This window comes from Lithobates pipiens, unplaced genomic scaffold (assembly GCF_037356315.1).
Source record: "Lithobates pipiens isolate NorthernLeopardFrog02 unplaced genomic scaffold, aLitPip1_a1.2 Scaffold_16, whole genome shotgun sequence".
Classification (NCBI taxonomy): Eukaryota; Metazoa; Chordata; class Amphibia; order Anura; family Ranidae; genus Lithobates; species Lithobates pipiens.
Genome location: NW_027507748.1, coordinates 165,226,160 through 165,241,999, shown reverse-complemented (window position 1 = coordinate 165,241,999; position 15,840 = coordinate 165,226,160). Strand labels below are relative to the sequence as shown.

Below are 15,840 nucleotides of genomic sequence, written 5' to 3'. Positions count from 1 at the left end.
AATTCAATTAAAAAAAAATTCAACTCATATATTATATAGATTCATTACACACAGAGGTGATATATTTCAAGCATTTCTTTATTTTAATTTTGATGATTATGGTTTACAGCTTGTGAAAACCCAAAATTCAGGATCTCAGAAAATTATAATATATTACATAAGACTGATAAAAAAATAAGGATTTTTAATACAGAAATGTTGGTTTACTGAAAAATGATGTCCATGTACAGTATAGTATGCACTCAATACTTGGTCGGGGCTCCATTTGCATGATTAATGCATCAATGTGGCGTGGCATGGAGGCGATCAGCCTGTAGCACTGCTGAGGTGTTATGGAAGCCCAGGTTGCATTGATAGCGGCCTTCAGGTATCGGTACTTTTGGCAGTGAGGGCAGGTGCTAAGTCCTGCTGGAAAATGAAATCAGCATCTCTTTAAAGCTGGTAAGCAGAGGGAAGCATGAAGTGCAGATTTCCTAGCAGAGGTGTGCTGATTTTGGACTTGATAAAACACAATGGACCAACACCAGCAGATGACACAGCTCCCCAAATCATAACGGACTGTGGAAAGTTTTGCTTTTCATTTGGAAATTAAGGTCCCACAATCTGGAGGAAGATTAGAGAGGAGAGGCATAGAATCCAAGTTGCATGAGGTCCAGTGTTAAGTTTCCACAGTCAGTGATGATTACAAGATACCAAACAAGTAACCACCTTACAAACCTGAACAACAGAAGCAGAAAGATGAAAAGCCCAGAACGCGTTCAGTGCCCAGGTAGGGTGTGCATTAATCAGGAACAGAGTCTCATGACCCCAAAAAAAAAGGAGGCCTGGATCACCGCACAACAGATGCACCTTCGAAATAATAGAATACAAGGCAGCTTGAATTTATCTAGTACCTTCTGGAATGACAGACAGTGCCTCAAACATCTGAATAGACACAGTAGCTGAAAGATATACTTTATTAGCCCTGACCACCTCCAGGCAATATAGAGCCACTTCCATTGGGTGAAAGGGATGTATACACAAGGAGGGCAAAATGATGTACAGTATTTGTTGAGATGGAAGGCCAACACCACTTTTGGCAAAAAAGACTAGCCTAGGACAATGAACCGCCTTGTCCTTATGCAACACAAAAAAGTTGCTTACTGGAAAGAGTTATGAGCTCGGACACCCGATGAGCTGAAATTGTGGCCTCCAAGAAGGCCACCTTCTGTGATAAATTCAAAAGGGGGAGTTTTACAAGGCCAACAAGATGATTCAGGTTCCATGGCGGTAAGGGGAGCCTAAAAGGAGGAGCCACCTGAGTGACCCCCCCCCCCCATAAAAGGTATGAACAAGGGAACAGAAGGCTAAGGGGTGTTGAAAAAGAATGGCCAAAAGCAGACACCTGGACCCTAACCATATTGAAGGCCAACCATTGATCCCTTTGAAGTAAAGTCAGAATTCGGGCCACCGAAAACCTGCGGGGAAGAACACCCAAAGACTCGCAATAAGCAAAATAGGCCTTCCAGCTTTGATAAAAGATTAATCAAGATATAGACTTCCAAGTTCTAAGCATAGAGGAAATAATCACCTTGTCCTTCTTTACCTGGTTCTCAACAGCCAAGCCTTTAAAGCCAGTGACTATAAAGCAGGGTGGTACATAGGACCTTGGGAGAGAAAATCTGGGCAAAGAGGAAGTCACTAAGTCGCATCCGCAACCATCCAAATGAGATCTGCAAACCAAGCCCTGCACAGCTAATCCAGAGCCACCAGGACAACTGGAATGCCCTCCTGCTCTATCTGTGAAAGCAACCAAAGTAGGGGCTTTAGGGGAGGGAAGGCATAGATCAGGGTGTATTCCTGCCATGGAGCCACCAGAGCATCCACTGCATCTGCCCACGTGTTCCTGGACCTGGCCTCAAATCCGGGGACCTTCTGGTTGAACCCAGACACAAAGAGGTTGACATGCCCCAACGCTGACAAATCTGAAGTAACATTTCGGGATGTAACCACTATTCCCCCGATCCACACTGTGGTGACTTGCCAGCTGTCCAGTCCCAGAATATTTACTGCTGATAGGGCTGGAACATGAAGCTCCAACCAATCAAGAATCCAAGATGCTTCCAGGGCCACTGCAGAGTTGTTGGTGTCGCTCTGGTGATTGCTGTAAGCCACAGCCATGGCGTGGTCTAACTGCACCCTGATCAGACAGGCCCGGAGGAGCATTATCCAACAAGCAAGAGCAAGCTGGACTGCCTGGAGTTTCAGCATATTACCTGGAAGGATGGACTCCTCCAAGGACCAGTGACCCTGAATGGAAAGGTGATTCATTACGCCCCACCACCTGAACAGACTGAGAAAGGTAGATGAAAGGTTCAGTGACCCAGGAACTGGTCCACTTGGCCAGGATCTCCTATTGAAGAGATCTGGTGTGGTGCCGTGCATAAGGGCCCGAAGGCAGCTACTATGAGGCCCAGAATCTTCAAGAAAAAATAAAAGGATTCTGTTCACACAGAAAGAAGGCGAAAATGTGAACGCAACTTCTGAAGTTTCTCTTAAGGGAGAAACAGTTTGCCCATGGACGTGTCCAAACGCAGAGATGGAGTCAAGACCGACTTTCGCAGACTGAGAACCCAGCCTAGTTCCTCCAAGGTTTTGATTGTTGGACAGGCCACCCTCCAAGTCCTCCTCCAAGAATGCTTGGCATCAGAGGAGACAGAATGTATGGTGGACCTGTCCTTGGAGGAAGAGCCTTGGCCATGAAAAGACCTTTGTGAGTGGAAAAAAAGAAGTTTTGGCCTTTGACAGAAGTCCTTAGGCTTAGGATTTTGGGGAAGAAAGGTGCTCTTGCTCCAGTGACATTCTTAACTATGTCGTCCATGGATGCACCGAATGGACAGTCGCCCTCAAATGGCTTTTTTTCCATGAGGACTTTCTTGGAGGTCTGGTCAGCAGACCATGATTTAAAGAGGAAGTAAACCCTGATGAGTTTACTTTCTCTTTCATTCCCTGCAAAGACAAAGCATAATGGACTACTATGCATCGCATAGTAGTCCATTATGTGTCACTTACCTGACACAGGAGCCAGCGAAGTCACCGCTGTCCCCTGTAGTTCCGAGCGTCCATCTTCTTGGTGGGTCTCCGTGGGTCTCGCTGCTCCGGCGCTGTGATTCGCCGGAGCAGCGATGATGTCACTCCCGCGCATGCGCACAGGAACCGAGACGCGCGGCATTGCGCGGCATCGTCGTCATCGACGATGCCCCGCTCAGTGCGCCTGCGTGTCGCTGTCTACGGCGCATGCGCCATAGACAGAGGTGCCCGTCTTCGGGCAAATATCTTCTAAACCGTATAGGTTTGGGAGATATTTCTTGGACCTACAGGTAAGCCTTAATCTAGGCTTACCTGTAGGTCAAAGTGGTTTGTAAGGGTTTACAACCACTTTAAGCCAGAGAAGATGCCATAAGATCATGACAATGGCAGTCATGCAAGAGACCACCTGACTGAAATTCACAGCCAATCTCTCCACAAGTACAGTAGCCTCTGCCCTAGTTGATCTGCTAAGTCAACATAATCAGGGGGGACCTGCTCAGAAGCCAACCCCTGGCATAAGAGCTTTTCCCACTTTGTCAGGGCCTGAAAGACCTAACCAAAGCTAGGACAGGAGAGCTCAAGGCCCCAGAAGCCACAAACAGTGAGCATGCTGTGCTCTTTATCTTATTGTCAGTGGGGTTGAGAAAAGAAGAGGAGTCCTCTGAGGGGATAATGGTAGCATTGTTTAGGCGAGAGACAGTGGGGTTTCACCATGGGGAAGGGGGGATCCCCACTTTTTAACAAATGCTTCTTCAAAATGAATAGCGGACAGCAAAGAGCAAGGGTAGGGAGAACAGCTTAGTCAGATGCAACCAGGGTTTGTAGATGACATCATCAAAAAAATGATCATATGGAAAAACTTTAGAAGACTTTTTCTGTTGGTAAGTCCCATAAGGAACTTGAGAGTCTGCAGTGGGGGCCGGGAATCCGCTATCTTCAAAGTTTCCCTGACCGCAGTAATGAGGTGGAAGACCAAATCCTTCCCTTGGGCTAACTTAGATGCCAGCAGCCTTTCCTAACTATCAGAGGACAAGGAATCCACCACAGAAGACCCTGGAGGCAGGGAGCGGGACAGTTCCACATCTGATACCTCAGATGTTGACTTGGGGAAACAGGGCACTTGGTAGTGAGCTTGCACAATAGGGCCCTTTCCAGGATGCAGAAGGGAGCAACCCCTAACCCCCTCTGCCCTCAGAGATACACTCACCAGCACCTGGACCAGCACCTGCTAAAAGAGAAGTAGCAGAGGCAACCCAGCACCACAGAGAAAGATAGGAGATCCAGGGTAGCAGTGAAGAGATAGGAGACTGCAGGATCACAGCTGCCCTGAAAACTGCCAGCGATTGGTGGTGTGAGGCAGTGCTGGATGCCCTTTCCTGTGTCTGTGCCGCTGAGAGAGCTCCGAAGCAGTGAGTAGGGGAAAGGACCCTACTCCCTCCACTCACCCAAAGGCCCATAAGTGTACCCATCCTGTCACCCAGCACCTCAGTTGACTCACAACAAAAATGATCTTCACGCTATCAAGTGGAACAGAAATCCATCAACAGGTGCATAACATCAGAACAAAAACAAACAAAAAAAGGAAAGAGAAAATTCTTAGCATCCTATTTCTAAGGAGGACACTAGAAAAACTGAATCCTGTTCTGCAGATGGTAGGTTTGGCCACTACCACAGGGCCACCCCCTAGGCATGATTTTAGTTTTAAGTTGCACCTAGTGTCCTGCTCTTGAAGGTGACGGCATCACACCCATCCATGACAAAGCTCAGCTGTGTCCTTCAATGAACAATAGAGAAAAGGAATGGTTAAAAAAGGAGTAGAAGTCCATCATCTAAAGAAACTAGTAAAAAAATAAAAACTGGAGTCTCCAGGAGTGTGTGAGATTATATAAGCATGCCCCTGGGGGCTGCACTTGCAAAGCTTTTGCCAGTGTCCAATCACCTGAAGGTAACCTGCATAAAATACATGGTCACATTATTCACCAAATGTTTCAGACTAATAATATGTTGAACTGCGCCAGCGACCAATTAAGAACTGTAGTGTTCCTAGCATAAAAAAGGAACAGTCTTATAAAAGTTTTTTTGGCTGTGTTCAAATCTACTTCACCAAAATTACTGAAAAAACACAACCTTGGGATCATGAAAGTTATAAGAAACAAATTTTGTTACTTGTGACCAGAAGGGTCTGATTTTAGTCATGTCATGTTAGAACAAGTCTGACCATTGGATGAGTTCTCAGCACAGCTAGAAAACTGGCCATGCTGTGCTCTCATGCCTAGTGTGGTCAGTTGTTAACAAGAAAGCATAGGGACTGACAGGAACACCAGGGGTTTCACACAAAGGAAGCAATGCAACGAGAACAGGTCCTTTGTACATGGTACAACAGACACATACCAGGAATATTAAAATGTTGGGCTTACATATTCTTTAAAGCTGAACTCTGGCCAAAACAGATTTCAGCTACTTGCACTGTAAAAAATAAATGAACACCAATGAAGTGTGAAATGTGTGGGCGCTGTTGTGTTATGTAACATTCTTACGTTCCTTCTCCCCGTATAGCGCAGTCAGCACTGAAGCTGAAACGTATAGTTCGGGTGGAGCACATAGATCACTGCCGGTCAGCTGCTCACTCTCCAGCTCGTCTATTCCAAAACATCTTGCATTCTTTTTGATGAGTACAAGGTGCTCTATGATTTGAGGATGGAAGGTTGTAACATTCATCTGCACCCCCTCCAATCACAGAACACATTCCATTCATTGAAAAGAATGTAGATTAGACTTTTTCAGAATGGAGGAGCTGCAAAGCAAGCGACCCTCTGTGATCTGTATACTCCAGATGGAATTGTAATGTTAAGCACCAGATGTCCGGCACTGAGTGCTGAAAAGAAAACAAAAAGTATTACTTAACCCTGAAGTGGCTGCAAATTGCACACACTTCATTTATTTTTACATTGCAAATGCCCAAAAACTCTTTTTGGCCAGAGTTCACATCCACCCATTGTGGGAGGGAACATCTCTGTGATCCATATCTCTGCAAAGCAGCAATAATAAACAAAGAGACCTTTAGGGCCAGTTCACACTGCAGGCGAGGCGAGGCGACTCCGACTTGCCTCGCCGCGACCTGCCGCGACCTCAGCGGCAACTTGCAGATGACTTCTGTATAGAAGTCAATGCAAGTCGCCCCGAGGTCGCCCAAAAGTAGTACAGGAACCTTTTTTCTGAGTCGGAGCGACTCGAGTCGCTCCTCTCAGAACGGTTCCATTGTACAGAACGGGGGCGACTTGCGAGAGCGAGGCGAGGCGAGTCGTGTCGCCTCGCATCGCCCGCTGTGTGAACCGGCTCTTAGTAAAAAGCAGCATACATTACATATTGTTAGGCATACATTTAACCCCTTGATTGGCGTAAAAGTGAACTCTTTCCCAGCCAGTGTCATTAGCACAGTCCCTATATAATAAAATTCCAGTGTATATTCCATAGATTGTAGACGCTATAACTTTCACGTAAACCAATCAATATACACTTATTGGGATTTTTTTTTTTATCAAAGACATGTAGCAGAATACATTTTGGCCAACATTTTCTGTCTTTTTTCATTTATATCCAAAGAATAACAACCCAGTAGTGATCAAATACCACCTAAAGAAAGCACTATTTCCTAAAAATAAAATTATATACATTTTGTTTGGACACAGAGTAGCATTACTGCGTAACTGCCAGTAAAATAGCAGTGTTAAATAGCAAAAAATGCTCAAGTGGTTAAAGCTGATGGGTTGGCATAGGTCAGTGATAGCGAACCTTGGCACCCCAGATGTTTTGGAACTACTTTTCCCATGATGCTCAACTACACCACAGAGTGCATGAGCATCATGGAAAATGTAGTTCCAAAACATCTGGGGTACCAAGGTTCGCCATCACTGGCATAGGTTATTACAGACTTATTACATTTATTACACACTTTTCCTTCTTGCAAGAGTTGTACCAATTTAGAACTTACTGCATCTTGAAACCCAAACAAGACCAGCTGGATTTGATTTATAGACGTGCTGTCAAAGTCCAAGTCCACTTTTAGTTTGGAGATTGTGGAGGCCATGACCCTATGCTCTGGGGAGCGCATAAAGTCTCTCAGAATATTGATAATCTGTTTGATGTGAGTGACTGAGAGTTGCACATCTTCTGAGCTCTGCAAAACAGACATGGTACTTTTTAAAGAAACAACATACATAGCAAATTTCAGTTTCTTAAAGTCCATAATAGCTTGGGAAGCATGGAATGCTATATGTTTGTCTGTATTTCTAGGATAATCTGCATTTAGGCTGCATTCACTAGGGATGAGTTCAGGCGCGTTCGCATTGAACACATGCAGAGCCCGCCAGAAAGTCGGCGCAGCGCTGCGCTAATCACAGGCAGTGAGACATTTTCCGATCTCTGCTGCCGCACATTGGGGCAATGTCTCACTGCCTGTGATTAGCGCAGCGCTGCCTTCCTGGCGGGTTCTGTACGTGTTCCATGCGAACACACCAGAGCTCATCCCTAGCATTCACTCCTGAGAGTTTTCAGCTCTTAAATGCCAAGCAAACAAAATCCCATTCATTTAAGTGGCCCCTGGTCACATCTGAGCATTTTATAGCCTGAAGAAAAAACGCACAAAGCTTAAAAAAAGTACAGGAGCTTCTTCTTAGGCAGATTACAGTCGTTTTTCTGCTTTTTACATTGGTGACCTTTTGACCTGTGCAAAAACGCTGTTGAAACGCGCAACTTTCTGCCTGAAAACAAAACGCTCAGGTGTGATTGCAGCCTTAGAATTATAAATTGATTAATGATGTGTTTAGGCTGACCGTGATGATGCTACTGACCATGGGAGCCACACTTTCTGTACCTATACTTGGGTGGGCTTCTGTCTATAGTCCTCATTGCTGGAATCACCAGAAGCCTTTAGGCCCCTTTCACACGGGCGCTCTCCGCTAAGCGGAATCTGATTGCTCTGTGGGGTACCTCTCTGCTGAGCAGGCAAATGACAGGTAAATGTCCACACTGCTGTGAAGAGCAGACACGGTCATAGTCCCACTCTCCCCTATGGGGCAATCGGATGGAAACAGACTGTCTGCCCGTTTCTATCTGATCCGCTGGATGGATGGGAAATAGGACCACCATCCGTCTATTTTTGGCGGACAGGATTGAATCGGATGGTGATGGGTGTCAGCGGACATGTGTCTGCTGACATCCCCCGCTCCACAGAAGAGACTGGAGGATCCAATCAGGTCATCCTGTAAAACTTACAGGCAGACCTGGTCAGATAGCCCATGTGAAAGGGGCCTTAGAAAGTATAGCAGGGTTGTATAGACACACCCAAACTTCTTTCAGGAAAGGCTTGGATTCTATTTAACCTGATAGATCATGTAGATTTTTTTTTTTTACCTGCTTGAGACATTCCTGCAGATTTAATGAGACTTTATGCTGTTCTTCCTTAAGGATTTTATAAAGTATAGCACGGCGTTCACTGTCTTTTCTCAGAAGGAACAATCCAGAGTCTCTCTCATCTAGAGATGATGGGGTACTTCTGTCTTCTGACAATGAACCATCATCTGGCACACTGAATAATAAACATAAACATTAACAATGACAATTTATAAATTAAACTGTCTTAATTCCGCTGGCATCATGGATAATGTAATTTCCCCCCTCGTCCAATTAGAGAATACATTGTATCCATTGAAAAATACAAATTGTTCTCTGAATGGTGGCGGTACCAAGAGAGTGATTCTCTGTGTTCAGTGTGCAGGGGAAGCTGCTGGAGCAGAACCTGTTAAACTGATTTCACTGTATGTAGTGTGGGCTGCTGAATTGATTTTCAGCATCCCTAGCAGCCCTCCAGATATGAGATATGGATACTTACATCAAGCCAAACTAGACCGATGTAAGTTTACAAAAAAGATCATTCCTGGGGTTCTGCTTTAAGCATGAAACAACTGATGCAGCTGGTGAATAATTCTCTTCAATTCTTGAAAACAAAAGTTGTTTTTGGCACATACACTGCTGGAGATAAAATGTAGGCATGGCTAGGCAATGTGGGGTTTGAACAACAGATAATCTCTCTCTTTTCAACTGGCTATTTTGAATAAATGGACCACAAAGAGCCAACCTTTATCTTCATGTTGCTGATTTCTGAAAGAACTCAAAGTTGCATTAAAGTGATATTAAACCTTGTTTTTTTTTTTTTTCTTTAACAAAAATAACCAACCTGTCATACTTACCTGCTCTGTGCAATGGTTTTATATGGAGCAGCCCTGATCCTCCTTTTGTGGGGGCCCCTCTTATTTGACGAGTGCCCCCAGGGAAAGCCACTTTCACTGGGGGAACCCGTGCGTGCCCGCTCCTGAGCCGCTCCATCTGTGTCTATTGACACAGACTGGGCAACTCAGCCCCACTGCGCACTCCCTCCTCCCAGATTTGATTGACAGCCATTGGCTTCCGCTGCTATCAATCTGCCCAATGAGAAGGGAGGCAGCGATGAGCACATCGCTGGAACCAGATCAGGCTCAGGTAAGAATTACGGGGAGGGGCTTCTGCAGCACAGAAGGTTTTTTTTTTACCTTAATGCATAGAATGCATTAAAGTAAAAAAAACCTTGAGGTGTTAGTATCACTTTAACTGTTGACCAGAAACTCAGAATGATCACAACATGGCATTAAAAACAATATTACCTTAGTAAAGTGGTAACTTGAGCTTTGCTAGATGCATTTTCAGAAACGGATCTTTTTGTCTTATCAAAGAATAATTCAGGCTTTGCATCAGAGTCTGGTGACACCGAACCATGTTCACTGCTGCTGCTGCCTGCCAGCTCCCCTGACACTGGTATTGGTAGAGATGCGCTGCGGCTGTAATCTGTGAAAACACTACTACATTAGTAGCTCCATAATAGTTAAAGATTTGCTACACTCCATTGAGTGTAGAGACCCCGATCAAGATGGGTGCTGGAATTATAAGTGAACAGATGGCACCGGGACTCACAAATTCCAAAGTAAATGAATGTCAAAAGCACACCAGGATAGCTTGGAAAAGCAGGTATATTTTGCCACAGGATAAATGCTCTCTGAGCTATTCCACTGTACTCGTGACATTCATTTAATGTATGATACTAAGACTGCACTCTGCCTCTGCCATCTGCATATGAACCTGTGCTGATTTTACTGTCAAAAACAAATTGGACAAAAATGTGAAAACTAATAAGAAAAAATAAAAAAATGTACCCAACCAAAAGTAAAACCTCTTTCAGGTGGTTTCAGCTTTAATCCAAAGTAAGTCAATACAATCCTTTCACACGGGGTGGTCTCCACCTCGGATCTGCTTGCTCAGCAGGGGATATGTGTGCTGACTCCTGTTGAGCAGGCAGATGACAGGTCCGTGTCTGCTCTGCTTATTCAGAGCAGGCACATCCCCCTTTCTTCTATGGGCAATCAGATGTAAATGGATCGCCTGTCCGTCTACACTTGACTGCCATTTGATCCGGCTTGGATTGGATGCCAGCGGGTGTAAGCAGACACATGTCCGTTTGCACCCGCTACTCCGCTTAGGAGAATGAGGGTCCTGAAAAACGGACAGGCTGACCCAAGTGTGGGGGGTCCTAGGAGAAATAGAATAACACCAATAAGGGAGAGAAAAAAATAGAATGGTAAAGCAGCAGAAGAAAATCGGACCCTTATGTCGCATACACACGGTCGGATTTTCCTGCCAGAAAGTCCAACGGAATCTTTTCATCGGATATTCTGATCGTGTGTGTGCCTCATCTGACTTTTTTTTTTTTTTAATTCCGATGGACCTAGAAATAGAACATGTTTTAAATATTTCCAGTGTAATCAATTCCTATCGGGAAAATTCGCTCGTCTGTATGCTGTTCCGACGGACCAAAAATGACGCATGTTCTGAAGCAAGTACGAGGCGACAGCTATTGGCTACTGGCTATTGAACTTCCTTTTTCTAGCCATGTGGTAAGTGCTGTACGTCACCATGTTCTTGACGATTGGACTTTGGTGTGATCATGTGTAGGCAAGACAGTTTCAGCGGAACTCCATCTGAAAAACCGGTCGTGTGTATGCAGCATTACATGCAGTCATGCATTACTTTTCATGTTCTAATCCGCAGCCAAAGAATAAATAAATGTCACTGGTCCCAGTGGCAAAATCAGTATGTGGGCCCCTGGGTGGCACACCTACCCATGAAAGGCAAGTACACCTCTTCTATTGTATGTCAATAATATAAACCACAGAAATCTGACAGTGACAGAGGAATCTGACTTGTGAGTGATTCAAAGTTATTTGTCAGATTCCACTTCTGTCTTGATGAATCACCAATCATCCTTGCAATCTTTGTCTCTTTGGGTGCCGATCACCTGGGCTGCTGTGGTTAAAGCTAGGTCCTATAGTTGGAAGTTCTCTGCTCTGTTCAAAGGAATCCATTTTTACTACCCCGCACAAAAAAAAACTACGCATTAATGTTTTAATGTATGCTTAACAATTGTGCAATAACACATAGCAACAAAACAGCAATTACTTGTGACTGACATTTGCAGTTTATTAATAAATGACCATTATATTGGCATATTATCAGAAAATAATCCCAACTTGGTTTGCAGACGTCTGCTGCGTTCATATTAATATTCTGAAATATTTCATTACTTGAGACTTAACAAAAACTCAGCCATGCCAGGAACACAGCTCTTGCCTGGGCACTCTTTAAGGGCTGGTTCACACAGGGGGCGACACGAGGCGACACTACTTGTGAAGCCAAGTCGGATACGACTTGTATCCGACTTAACAGCGCGACTTGGGGCGACTTACAAGTCGCCTCCAGGACAGGGAACTGTACAAGTGAGCTTTCACCCCTTGTGACATCATTCCTGTTCCTGTCTTCTTCCTTGTTCCTGTTTTTGCCAGTTGTTCTGTGTCCAAAATGCTCTCTGTGCGTTACCTTATGTCAGCTGTCCTAACAGCTGGTTTGGCAGTACTGATGGAAGAGGAAGAAGAAGAAATGAAGCGGAGGAGGAGGATGGGAAGAAGACGTCGCTACTGGATCCATCCAATCATTGCCAATTGACATAACAGAGGGCAGTTCTGGGCTATGTATGAGAACTTGCGTAGTTTTGATGACAAGTTTTTCAAGTATACACGGATGTCGATCACAAGGCAAGTACATATGCTGTATGTCATTGTCCACTTTCCACGTCACTTGCCATACAGTCTTGGCATACAGACACCTTCTCTCCCGAACAAAGCGTATGAGGGACTCATTGTCCACTGGTTCTCTCCTGTTCATAGCAGACATTTTGCAGGACTGAGCTCTTGGTCTGTGTGAGTTCAAGATAACCAGGAAAACGAAACTAATGTGTATGGAAAGGAGGGGCTGCCTGCAGTGGGGGCTGGGTGACTTCCTGTCAAGTAGCCTGCAAGTAGCCTACAGATGAACAGGAGAGGCGACTTACATTGACATGAATGGGTACAAGTCGCCTAGAAGTCGTTTCCAAGTAGTACAGGAACCTTTTTTAAAAGTCGGAGCTACTGCAGTAGTGTATATTAAGACAGCTCCATTGACTATCATTGTTTTTAATGCAGCGCGACCTGGAGGCGACTTGAGGCAACCTAGACCGACCTGAAGTCGGATCGCAGTCGCCCGCAGTGTGAACCGGCCCTAAGGGTAATTACACTAATTAGCTGGGCAGGTTGCAACATTCTACTTAAAACAGCTTACCTGTAAAATCCTTTTCTTGGAGTACATCATAGGACACAGAGTCTCAAGTAATTACTTGGTGGGTGATGGGCCTACCTTCAGGTGTTGACACTGGTATAACCAATACAGGAAGTTGACTCCCCTATATAACCCCTCCTCCTTCCAGGAGCACTCAGTTTTTGTAGCCAAGCAATATAAGCAATATACTCTCACCCCATAAAACAGAGGGGCGGGAGCTCTGTGTCCTATGATGTATTCCAAGAAAAGGATTTTACAGGTAAGCTGTTTTAAAAATCCTATTTTCTTTATCGTACATCATAGGACACAGAGTCTCAAGTAATTACTTGGTGGGATGTCCCATAGCAATGCTACTTGAGGGGAGGGAGACACAACCCGTAGGGTAACCCCCAGACCTGAGGACTTATACTGCTGCCTGCAGCACACTGCGCCCGAAGGTGATATCCTCATTCCATCTTACATCCACTTGATAAAATTTTGCAAATGTATGTACTGAAGACCAAGTCGCGGCCTTGCAGATTTGAGACCTGGAGGCCTGGTGACGCACTGCCCAAGAAGCAACAACCGCTCTGGTAGAGTGCGCCTTAACTTGAAAAGGGGGAATCTTTCCCTTTTAAATCATAAGTTTGAATTATAACTTGCCAAATGCACTTAGCGACAGTGGATTTTGACGCTGCCTGTCCCTTCTTAGGACCCTCTGGCAGAAGAAATAAGACATCAGTCTTACGAATCTGAGCAGTTTTCTTTAAATAAATTTTCACTACTCATACTACATCAAGACAATGTAGTGACTTTTCTTCCCTGGAACAAGGTCTTGGGAAAAATCTTGGCAGGACAATATCTTCATTCAGATGAAAGCCTGAAACTGCTTTTGGCAAAAAACCTGGACAAGGGCGTAACACCACTCTGTCCTCATGAATAATCAAATATGGCTCCTTACAAGAAAGAGCAGCCAATTCTGAAACCCTCCTTGCTGAGGATATAGCAAACGAAAATATCAGATTCCTAGTCAGAAGGACTAAGGGAACATGCTTTAACGGTTCGAATGGCTGTTTTTGTAACACTGACAAAACTAAATTTAAGTCCCAAGGGCTTAAGGGTGATTTTACTGGCGGATTAATCCGCAGCACTCCTTGCATGAAACCCTGGACTAAAGAATGCATAACAAGCAGTCTTTTGAAATAAAAATTGATAAGGCTGAGACTTGGCCCTTAATAGTACTCAGGGCCAACTTCATCTCTACGCTTAATTGTAGAAAGGTAAAAATTCTGCCTATGATATATCTCCGAGGATACCAACCCTTGGATTCACACCAGGAAACATAAGCTTTCCAGGCTCTATAATATATAGCTCCAGAAGCTGGCTTCCTAGCATTAATCAAAATAGAGATAACTGACCTGGAAAGCCCACGTTTATTCAGAATGTGGGTCTCAATAGCCAAGCCGTTAAATTTTGCATTAGTAAAGTAGGATGGAATATCGGCCCCTGAGATAGCAGGTCTAGCCTTAGTGGGAAGAGCCCTGGACCCTCCACTGCCATCTTTACGTTTTCTGTGTACCATGACCTTCTGGGCCATGCTGGTGCTACCAGTATTACCGACTTTCTTTCCAGCTTGATCTTGCAAAGAACTTGAGGTAGCAACTGAATCGGGGAAAAATGCATAGGTCAGTAAAAACTGATCCCACAGGGACACCAACGCATCTGTTCCGTATGCGAGTGGGTCCCCTGTCCTGGACGCAAAGTTGACTAGCTTCGTGTTGAATCTGGACGCTAAAAGGTCTACGTCCGGAGTCCCCCATCTTTGGCAAACAGCCCAAAACACTTGGGGGGGGGGGGAGAGACCATTCTCCCGTGAATAACTGCCGTTGACTCAGATAGTCCGCCTGCCAATTCTCTACTCCCGGAATGAAAACTGCCGATAGGCATGGGACATTCTCTATTGCCCAAGTTAGAATCTGGTTCACCTCTCTCTGAGCTGAGAGACTCTTGGTGACACCTTGGTGATTGATATATGCCACAGCCGTGGCATTGTCAGATTGGATCCTGACAGGACAATTCTTTAACCTGGAGGTCCAGGTTTCTAGAGCTAGATACACTGCTGGAATCTCTAGGATGTTGATGGGCAAGGCTCCTATTCCCCAGCCTGAAAGGCTGGCATCTGTCGTTACTACCTTCCAGATAATTGAAGGCTTGAATCGTTTTGTTCCAAGCAGACAGAATACTGTTTACAGTTTCGAATGGGATTGAGCATAGGGAACTGCTTCAAATGAATCAACCATCTCCTGATCATCCTCACCAGCTCCTGTATGGAACTGATCCTTGCGGGAGGTAAGAACACCCCTTTTCTGGGCTGTGTCTATGATCAGGCCCAGATACTCCAGCCTTCTTAGTGGCTTTAAGGAGGATTTCTTTAGGTTGAGAATCCAACCCAAACCTTCCAGGTAACTGCTTGTGATGGCTACACCCTGCTTCAAGCGAGCCACTGACTGGTCTATTAACAATAGATCGTCTAAGTAAACCAAGGCAGTTATGCCCTGAGCCCTTAACCTGACTAGAGGTGGAGCTAATATCTTAGTGAATACCAGAGGCAATGTAGCAAGCCCGAAGGGCAAGGCTATAAACTGAAAATGCTTCTGTTCTACTTTGAACCGCAGAAACCTCTGGTGAGGAGGAAATATAGGGATAAGCAGCTATGCATCTCTGATGTCGATGGATGCCAGAAGTTCTCCTCCTTGCAGGATGGAAACGACTGACTTGATTGACTCCATGCAAATGGAGCGGATTTTCAGGAACTGATTTAGATTCTGTAGATCTAGACTTGGTCTGATATCTCCATTTGGCTTTGGCATCGTAATTAGGTTTGAGTAAAACCCCAAACCTTGCTCTTGTTTGGGAATCTGTCTGATCACCCCTTGAGGCAAAAATCAGTCTAATACTTGCAACAGCGATTGCCTTTTCCCTGGATCCTTGGGAACGTTTGATCTCAGAAAACGAGATGGTGGAAATTCTCGAAACTCTAGCTTGTATCCTAGAGAC

The 15,840-nt window shown here is 44.9% G+C and overlaps 1 protein-coding gene across 1 annotated transcript in view; it reads right to left on the bottom strand.

The window, feature by feature from the left end:
• MAP3K15 (mitogen-activated protein kinase kinase kinase 15) overlaps positions 1-15,840 on the bottom strand; it is a 287,980-nt gene that overhangs the window by 35,214 nt on the left and 236,926 nt on the right. The window contains exons 21-23 of the mRNA XM_077480742.1: positions 9,768-9,948; positions 8,482-8,656; positions 7,061-7,246 (exon numbers count right to left, since the gene is read on the bottom strand). Coding sequence (XP_077336868.1) covers positions 7,061-7,246; positions 8,482-8,656; positions 9,768-9,948 — 542 coding nt within the window. The remainder of the gene's footprint in view (positions 1-7,060; positions 7,247-8,481; positions 8,657-9,767; positions 9,949-15,840) is intronic.